The sequence below is a fragment of the Nanorana parkeri genome, unplaced genomic scaffold, assembly GCF_000935625.1.
Source record: "Nanorana parkeri isolate BGI_ZX_2015 unplaced genomic scaffold, ASM93562v1 scaffold49, whole genome shotgun sequence".
Classification (NCBI taxonomy): Eukaryota; Metazoa; Chordata; class Amphibia; order Anura; family Dicroglossidae; genus Nanorana; species Nanorana parkeri.
Window position 1 is genome coordinate 1,058,411 of NW_017306317.1, and position 10,427 is coordinate 1,068,837.

The 10,427-nt window shown below is 40.8% G+C and overlaps 1 protein-coding gene across 1 annotated transcript; it reads left to right on the plus strand.

Annotated features, from left to right (window-relative positions):
- Nucleotides 1-1,233: 1,233 nt before the first annotated feature.
- On the plus strand, nucleotides 1,234-2,360 carry LOC108802086 (melanocortin receptor 4-like). The gene has a single exon (XM_018573979.1). The coding sequence runs from the start codon at nucleotides 1,242-1,244 to the stop codon at nucleotides 2,247-2,249; it is 1,008 nt and encodes a 335-aa protein (XP_018429481.1). The 5' UTR covers nucleotides 1,234-1,241; the 3' UTR covers nucleotides 2,250-2,360.
- The last annotated feature ends 8,067 nt before the right edge of the window (nucleotides 2,361-10,427 follow it).

Consider the following 10,427-nt stretch of genomic DNA (forward strand, 5'->3'; position numbering starts at 1 on the left):
TTAAAAGTCACCTCCCAACCGTACACATGTTCATTTATTAGTACAGTGCCATGTCTTTTCATTGATTAACGGTACTTGCATTCATATGGTCTTTTTATGACTTATAGTCCACAAACACTTATATATGGTTATTTGATTCACCTACTAGCGCTGTTAATTCGGTTTAAACATAAAAATACATAGTTGTAAATCTTTGCATGAACGCATCTAAAAATTTATTATGACCACCTGATTTATAGCAAATTGGCTATAATTAGCTATAATTTGGCGCTGAAGTTGCTAGAGGGCCAGACCATTATAAATAGGGAAGCAGGTTGTTTACCACGACAGTGGAAGTAATTTTTTTCTGAAGATATGGGTAAACAACGCGATTTAACAGCCTTTGAATGTGTGATGATTGTTGGCGCTCAAGCCATGAAGCGAGTATCAGCAAAATAGCAGAATTAGTTAAATGTTCAAGAGGGGCACATTGTTAAAGTGTTTAAAGACTGGACTGGCCAAAAATCTGGATCTAAGCATGCGAATTGTGGCTGTCAGCGACCAGTCAATGTTAGGGCAGAACGGGGAGTGGCAAGACTGGTACAATATACATATACACACACATACTGTTTATACACACACACACACACAGGTACTTCTTTTCTCTTCTGGTTCACTGTTCCAGCCACTCTGTGCAGTGCTGAATAGAGTGTTGTGAGAGATAATAGAAGGTGAGAGTTAGTTTCTCTTAATATATTTTTGCCTTGGGTGATGCATTACAGGAAACACTACAGCATGAAGTGGATAGAGATTTCAGTTGCCGATTGCTGAATAATTATCACACTGACCCAAGCTTCTCTTCATTTCTTATTGGTTACCAGGCAAAACAGAGGAGGGAGCAAGGATTTTCATTCTGTTTTCCACGCTGTATAAAATCATAAGCTGGTAAACTGCTATTTGCTGCGTAACTGAATTCTGCTGTTCACAACAGGGGGCACTTCATACATAGTTGAATTAACAATTGCACAGGAGACCAATATCTTCAGGGAAAAAAAGAGGATAATGAGAAAGAAGCTAAACAATACCAACAAAACTGTGACGGATGGATGAGACAAGGGTAGAAGCTACTGAGATCAGAGCGTGGACGTGTAAGAAGCAATACTTCTATCTGGAATGATACACCATGAAAGGTTAAACATCGCTCACAGTATAATTGTTCATGAAGCAAAGAATTTGTCTGCTCTAGTGACTGAGTATACAATATGAATTTAACACATCATCATTATCACCATCATCACAGGCTGCATTTAATGCACTTGCGCAATCACAGTTATGGCTTGCATGTTGGAGCCAATGAGAGCGCCGAAAGGAACCATCCCTCTGGAGGATGCTACGAACAACTGTTTGTGAAACCTGAAGTGTTCGTAATTCTGGGCATTGTGAGCCTGCTGGCAAATATTCTGGTGGTGGCGGCTATATCTCGAAACAAGAACTTGCATTCTCCTATGTATTTCTTTATCTGCAGCTTGGCTGTAGCGGACATGCTTGTGAGTTTATCCAATGGATTTGAGACTGTTGTGATTACTCTGTCAAATCACACTGATAAGAAGGCACATCATCTCATCGAGAACATTGACAATATCTTAGATTCAATTATCTGCAGCTCCCTGCTTGCTTCTATTTGCAGTCTGCTGTCTATAGCAGTGGATCGGTACTTTACTATTTTCTATGCTCTTCAGTATCACAATATAATTACAGTGAAGAGAACATTTATAATTATCACATGTATATGGACAGCATGTTCAATCTCCGGTGTATTGTTTATTGTGTTTTACGACAGTAGTGTAGTCATCATCTGCCTAATCAGTATAATCTTCACCATGCTTGCACTTATGGCATCTCTATATGTGCACATGTTCATGCTGGCCAGGTTACATATGAAAAGGATTGCAGTTCTGCCAAGGACAAGCACCATACGTCAAGGAGCTAACATGAAAGGAGCAGTCACATTGACTATCTTGCTGGGAGTTTTTGTAGTCTGTTGGGCTCCTTTCTTTCTGCATCTAATTTTCTATGTCTCTTGTCCCCACAACCCGTACTGTGTTTGTTTCATGTCACACTTCAATGTTTATCTCATTCTGATCATGTGCAATTCTGTCATCGATCCTTTTATATATGCTCTGCGCAGTCAAGAACTGAGAAAAACCTTCAAGGAAATGATATGTTGCTGCTGTATGGCAAGTTTGTGCGAGCTTGCAGGTCGTTATTAAAAGTGAATTTAATAGGAGATACATGTAAGAGGGCTACTGTTTATACTGTTCATATGGCTTACATAAAGAGTAAAAGTCACCAATGAACAATTGAAGTAGTCTAAATGTTTACAACTGCTATAATAGTTCAGCCTTACCTTTCAGAGATACTTGCTTTTAACTATTTATGTGTATTTTCTCCCTCTCAGATCAGAAATATAAGGTTGAGTGTCAGGCTGTAAGGCAATCTCACATTACCAATACCCAGGTTGGTGTGACTGAGATATGCAGGTATGAGTGATTAGCGACAGATTGACAACGTAGTCATATATTTTTTTATGTCACAGTGGGAAGTATTTTTGTGTTGGGTCAGTTTTTTTTTTGTGTCAATGGTTTAGTAAAAGGATCACATTTATCCAGCTCTTCACGAGAACCTTTTCTTTCTTATTTTGTATATTTACTCAGGTTGGAGGCGCTGGGGTTCCCTGGCCATTGGCATGTACAATATAGTCCACTGCATATGAGATTGTTTTGGGTTTTTTTTGGCACCACATCTCCTGCGTGAGCTCAGTGCTGATAACAGAAACTCAAAAATCCTGCCATATCAATTGGTGTTGATAAGATTGCATAAAAGAAAACAAAACACTTTGGGGTAATTTATCAAAACTGAACCAGACAGAATCTAGAGCAGGTACCCATGGCAACCACTCAGCTTCTATCTTCAGTTTTTTTCAGTTAAGATTTCAGAATGAAATAGAGAAGCTGATTGGTTGCAATGCACAGCTGCTCCAGATTTTGTCTGCTCTAGTTTTAATAAATTCGCCTCTTTGTGTATTGGCAGCTTTTCTCTTAAAGCCCGATAGTAGGTTGGCATTTCTACTGTGACATGGAGATAATAAAAGTGACTGACAGCACACACACCTATACCTAAAAGATAAAGCTGTGCTATTTTAGAAATTAGAACATAAATTCAGATTCTAACAAATGCCCATGTTGTTTTTGTACATGTATTTATATGTTTATAGCTTATTCATTGCAACATGTTCCATTTTCAGCTTTAAGACAATTTCAGGATCTTTGTAATTTCGTAGAGATGAAATGTGTGGTATGATATTTGAAAATATAGGTGTAATAGAAAGTACTTGTCATAATATTTTGACTTCAAATGTTTTTCTATATATTGACTAGTGACCAACTTTTTTAAAAATAAACACGTGGATCTTCTATCTGACTTTCACTGGAGTCTTTTTTTAACTTTTTATTTTCCTCAAACTTGCTCTTATGGTGTTATAGCGTCATTAACAGTGTGCCATTCTTTTAGGGGTGCCTTCAACCCTGTCTTAGAGCTTTCAATTATTTAATGGGGACATCCCGAGGTCTGGGTTTCCCACATTCATGTGACAACAGACATCTATTCCTCTACCCCTGCCCATAATGTGCTGAACACTTCTTGCAGAGGAATATTTTCTTTGAGCAAATCCATTAACCCTATATGCAACCTGGTTATGTTTGGCAATCTCTGATATAAGCTGTCCCTGGTGATTGTTACTATGCAGCCGAAGAGTGGAGGAATCACATCTGTAATTTCCTCAGTTGATAGATTGCCACCTTGCACTATAAATAGAGGAACTGAGAGTTTATTGCTCTTTAGTGGTGAATTAAAAACACTCTTGGTCTTCTTCGTTGAATAAAATGACAATAGTATTTGATTGGTTCACAGCAATTTTATTTTCCTACACCCTCTTTCTTTGTTCATTGCTTCTTTACTTTTTTAGATTATATATTTCTCTATATTTTTAGTTTATTTTCCGTTACAGAAGGGCATTCTGTTATAATCAGTGCAACATCTATAGACCTGGGGGGGTTGAAAGTTTTGGACCTGAAGTTCCCACGCCTAATAGCCCATCTACCTTACTGCACACCATATAGCAACTGTCCCTGCAATAACACATTCAGTACAGAGTTTGCTGAGCCATTGATAATTATCGCTGATGCAGTAATATTGGCCAATTAAGCTCCAATCAAAACATTTTAACCTTGGTCAGAGTGGAAAAAGGAGCAGACCTCTGTCAGGTAGGTACTGTATCCCAATTGGGTAGATTTTCCTCAATTCCTGCCCTATTCACAACACAGGAAATGTGGTAAATGGAAGCATGTTCACTAATAATAGTCTGGCAGAACTGTTTCCCCTCTTCTCACGCAAATAAAAATTTGTGTTGGATGGAACACAGCACATCCAGCAGAAAGGTGCTTTCAGATGATGCTGCATTGCATAGGTTCAGGGCTGGCACAGAGTTATGTGGCGCTTCTCAATATGTTCCTTGTGCTTGACCAAGTGATTAGTAAGGTTACATGACCAAACGCAGAATATGCATGGGGAAGTAGCACTGTTTCTTCAACAGTGGAAACTTTATAACAAGTTGTCAAGTTTCTTCACAACTTGAAATGAGCTGTTAATAAGACATTGGAAAAACAAGCTATGAAATCACTCTGTGCAGTTTTTTTCTCGTTACCTTTACAGGGGCTACAGAGATGCAAGCAAGTCTCCCTTATGTGTAGAGGGGCCTAAAAGCTACTTCTTAAACCATATTTCCACTTTTGCAGCTAAATTGTGCTATCGCATAGCTACACTTACATGTAAGCTTCTTTAAAGGAGAACTATGGGGTCAGTGTTTTTCCCCATAGTTCTCCTTAGGGTAACGGGAGGACACAAACTAGCGTCCTCCCGTCACCCTAGGCTCAGTAAACCGCGAGCTACAGCTCGCGGTATACTGAGACACCGCAGCCGGAGCGGATCCCGACGTAGATGACGGGATCCGCCCAGCTGCGTGAGTGACAGCTGGCTCTGCCTATGTAGAGGCAGAGCCAGCTGTACCCGCCCCCTCCCCCGTCCGTTCCGCCAGTCAGCGCTGGCAGATCGGAGCAGGGAGAGGGGAATCCAGCCCCTCCCCCTGTCACGGCAGATAGCCGTGACAGGATCGAGAGGCGAGCGAACCTGGTATGTGTTCGCTCACCTCCCGATCTACTGAGCCGACCTGTGACAGTCTCATTGTCACAGGTCGGCTAGAACTATGAGGTGAGTGGAAAGCACTCACCTCATAGTTCTCCTTTAATAATATATGTAGTCTTCACTGTCTGTTATTTTGCACAGGAATGTCTTGTTACTGCTACTACTTGTGCCGTCTCAGCGGAGCCAGTGTTGCATGCAGGCTCCCCCCTCAAGCACTACTGTGATGCGTTCAGCTGCTCTGTGTGCCAACACAAACAGGCAGTACAGAGAGGCTGGATGTGACTTGGACATTTGGTCCGACCACCAGCTGTGTATGACAGTTCACATTTCATTGAAATACTTTTTAAAATCTTTATTGACTATTTGTTTGCATTAGTTTCTACTACAGCTTTGCAGATTTCAAGGTGTGTGCTGTCAATCACAGCTGGTGGTTGGATCAAAGTTCTGTGTCAGATCAATTAATATACGCTTATAGGTAAATAAACATGAATATAAGTAAAGTCCTTATTTAAGGGAAAAAAAATAACATATTTCCCCAACAAATCATATTTGACATACAAAAAACATAAATGCTTAAAAAAAAACAAAAAAAACAGGTCCTCTTTTTTTTAAATTAATCTTTACTTGTGATATATCCATAGATATTGTTTTCCACGACCAGTGAGCCTAAATATGGCTTCACTCACAATGTGCTCTCCCCCACATTTAAATTGGCTGACCTTTAGGGTTAGACCTTTCAAATCTAAAAGATCACCATAATCTGATCCCCTATAAGGGAAGAGTATTCATCCGCTGGTGGCTAATGGACCCTTCACCTTCCTCCAATGATGGCTCTCTTAATATAGTTCTCCACTTTCTTTCCTCCAGGTCATATTACATGCACAGGAACAAACAGGCCATAGTGCTCTCCATTTCAAAAATGCATAAATGTTATTAAATTAATATAAAACACTCACATTAAAATCTGCACCAGATAATATACAGCTCATTCCAATATTAGTGGGTATACTGCTAACAAGTAGGAAATTCACTGCTGTGTTGCTCCAACTGTGCACCAAGTTCTACCCACTTCCACAACACTTAACTCTGCATGAACTTTACATCAGATTTACTTCATTCGTCTCCTGTGATGACCATAGCAACCTGACTAAACCAAATCCTCTTAAACCAAACAAATCTCTGCTCACCATCATATACTACTAACTTGATAAATTCTTTTATACTCTATACTCTTACCCATCAACGCCTTTAATTGCAATATCACAGCACACACCAGTGTTAACTATGATGTGATGTAATTTCTCTAAGGTGTTATGAATTTTAATAACATTACCTGTAACAGAAATATCCTTACTACCATTTACAGCAAACTAAGTATCACTAATAAAAGAGTGATAAAAAAAATCGATGTTCAAGGCCCTGGGGGGTCAAAGTAACAGCCTCATAAATCCAGACAGCTTCTTTTTTGGCTAACTCCCTCCTTTATTATTTAGTTATTATTGGTATTTATATAGAGCCGACAGAGTGCACATTCACATCAGTCCCTGCTATCAAGGCGCTTACCATCTAAGGTCCCTATCTCACATGCAATACATTATTATTATATTCATGTTGTTTGTTATTACCAAGAGCCTTTAACCCTTTCACTGTACGCTACTGGCAGCAGGCCCCTTTAAATAGACTCTTAGTGGCTGTATCCATTCTGGAGGCTGAACTGCTGCCAGATCACTTCCTGGGTCAGGTAAAGAGTCATCCATCCCCACCCGACACCCCCAACTTGCTTTCCGTGCCCCACTGCTCCTCCTGCAGGCCTGGGAGTGGCATCACGGATGTCGGCAGGTAGAGGGGATCAAGGCAAACAAACATTAGTTCACCGATCTCCTCCCTGTTGAATGGTTCCCAGCCATCATTGCCTGGCTTGCACCTGAATAGCTTCTTTTCACTGGAAAGGTGACACTAGGGGTCAAAGGGTCAACACACATGTTGTAATCTGGCCATACAATCTCTGTACAATCAACTTTACATTTACTAAATCTATGAGGACCTTCTCAATCTATCCAATCAATCAATCTGTATACAATCAGGTAGTACTACAAGTACTACACACTTGTTGGTAGATCTAAAGGAGATTGTACAATCAGATTGTAATTTGTGTGGTGAGGCTAATATGTAGAAGAGTTCCTTACTGGAGTTCCTTACTGGAACCACTCCTTACTGGAACGTCCCTTATGGTGGGTCCTGAAGTGACTGTGGTTTCTAGGCCACTCAGGGTCCCTTCATTTGGCATGACGATGAAGGGACTCCGAGTGGCCCCCAAACGTTGCAATGTGACAAGATGTGTGTGTATCAATAAAATGATTGCTGATTGAAGATTGAACCATGGTGCACTGGTGACATACTTTACTATTTGGTGAGCTTAACAGATCCCTAATGTCACCTTAAACAGTCACCTTTAAAATGTCGCCTTCAATGTCCTATCACATAAGGGGCTTGTAAGCCCCCCCTATGTGATAGTAATGAAGTAAAAAAAGTTTTTAAAAAATAAAGTGAAATAAAATACATTTGAAAATACAAAAAAAAGTAAGTCCCCTGCGAACATACGCATTCTAACGTAAACACGCACCAAGCGTGCCTACGTAGGAAAACGATGATTGCACTACAAGTTAGGCATCACTGCATGCGCCAGAGTGAAAGCAATAATTCTAGGGACAATATTTACGGTTATAATCTAAACTGATGACCTGTATGGGCTTTCAAAAGCGTTGCCTATGGACAATTTGGTGTATCATTTTTTTGTCGCCATATCACAGTTGCACGCAATTTTTAAGCTTCGCATGTTGGGTATCTATTTACTCGTCCTAACCTCTTCTTTTATCTGTGACAAAAAATGGGTATTATATTGTGGTTTTGTACACTAAAACTAACTTAAAGGGTTTCTAAACCCTCAGCTTTTTTGCATAGATCTACTGCTGGCAATTATGAGGTTGAGTGAAAATCACTCACCTCATAGTTCTCCTTTAGAGGCAAATGTTAAACCTTTGTTGAGACCCACCAATTCCTCTTGATTCACGGAAGCCGAACTCAAATTAAAAATCTCTTCCTTTTTCTTTTTTATTTGGTGCTGTTTGCCTGCCTTGCATCCCCTCCTCTTATTAACCATGGGGACCAAAAACTCACTGTATCCCACTTCCTCCCTGCTTTTTCTAACTATCTCCTTCCTGAAAAAGGTGTTGGTCTAACCTCTACTTCATTCGTTTGTATTAAAGAAGCAAATCTGTTTTGAACTTAAACCATAAACAATGGTTCAGGGGCATTGTCAACATTTCTAAATCCATCCAGTCGTTTATAGCCCTAACTTCTCTGCTGCTGCCTCATTGGCGGACTGGGCTGAAAATGTTGTCTTACATGATACTGATTCTCGCAATTAAAATTATAAGAACCATTATTTCTATTCCATGTTGATACATCACTTGTTCTTGTCCCATGTACCTTACTGGACTTTTTGCTCTGGTTACCTCTTGCCCTGACCGATAAAACTCGAGAAATGTGTTTCTCTTCACAGGAGAAGAGTCTGTTGATAATGGATTATCAAGTTCTGTAATTTTTATTTGCCATTTAAAAGATCTGGTTATGTTTATGATCTCCAAAATCCCTTTTATATGTTTTGCTTTTAGTGTGTTTAGTGTGTTTATCCTCTTGATCTATTTTTTTTATAAATAATCCTGTGTATCCTTATAAAAAGTTTCATAATCTGTGCAGTATATACATGGGATCAGCTTTCCCTTTGCTCCCTTATTTTTTCATTAACTTTATTCATTTTTCTCTGCTTTATCTTCATTAGAAGCCTTATTAGTTCCAAACCACTATTATTGTCAGGACTTACCTGTTGCGGGCCGCGGGCACGGCCCACATGTCATGTCTATTTTCCATGGGCCTGCCGCTGCTTCGGGTCCCACGTTGTCAGGCTAAGCAGGGATGATGGGCTCGGCTGTTGTGGGCTCGGCTGTTGTGGGCTCGGCTGCTGTAGAGGCTCAGCCGAGCTCAGTAGATCCTGCAATGCCTCCAGCGCCCCCTGCTTCTAAAAAGAGTATAGTGCTAGGGAAGTGTGCACACACTGTGTGTGCTCTTAAAGGCAGAGTGCATAATGTATGTACAGAATGAAAACACTTCTGTATGTATAGTACCATTAGGAATTTATATGGCAAAAAAAATTGATTAAACACAGAAGTTTTTGTTACTACTTTGCTTGTGTAGCCCCCATCACCTTCTGTGATGTGGCTACTAGACATTTAATAATAGCCAGGACTGTAGTTAGCCTGGCTGGATTTGTAGTGGCAATTATCTGGTTAATCCCAGGTGTCTAGCATTGCCTGTACCCCCCGGGCAGAGTGTGACTCTGTCATATTGTGGGACAGCCGATGAGAAGCACTGTAGTGTATGTACAGTACAGCAGCCAATCACTGAGTTTCTCTCTCAGCCAGTGGTGCATGCTGGGATAGGGTACATATATTGGTGGGATTTGCCATGTGCTCAGACTAGCTGGGACCAGCCTTTTCAGCCTGCCCCCCAGGCTAGGCCTGAGGCCTAGGGGTGGGCATGGGCTGGTGTGAGGGAAGAGGTTTCCCTGAGGCCTACAACATGGAGGAGGCCTGGGATGCTGAAAGAGGAAGAGAACCAGGACCAGTGCAGACTCTTGAAGTACTGACACTGCTGCACTAGGAGGAGTCTGATGAACCTCTCACCTAGTGTAGCACAAGGCACGTGGTGATCCCCTCAAGTGTGGGTTTGCGGCACCCCTCTCATCTGCTTCTGCAGTGGTCTAAGAATCCTTGTGTTATCACGTCCAATACAAGTGTATAGATGTGAAGGTGCTAAGGAACATTCAATCTGTGCAGAAGAGGAGGAGACTCGCTTCAGTGACCGTAGAAGCAGGAAGTCAGCTCCGCAGTTCGGGTGAGTATAAAACATTTTCAGCACCTAGACAAAAACAAGGAGTTAATCCCTGCAGTGTGGGGGTAGCCCCTTTGCAGGGGTTAATAAATCTTTTCCCTGGAGTTCTTCTTTAGGTAAACATGATTGTTGGGTCACAAATTCTAAAAGATCCTCTGTTTCCACAATGTGTTGCTGTCCATTGGTGGATAGAGTTAAACCAGATAGCGTTTATTTGATGGGAGCATCATTCCCCTATA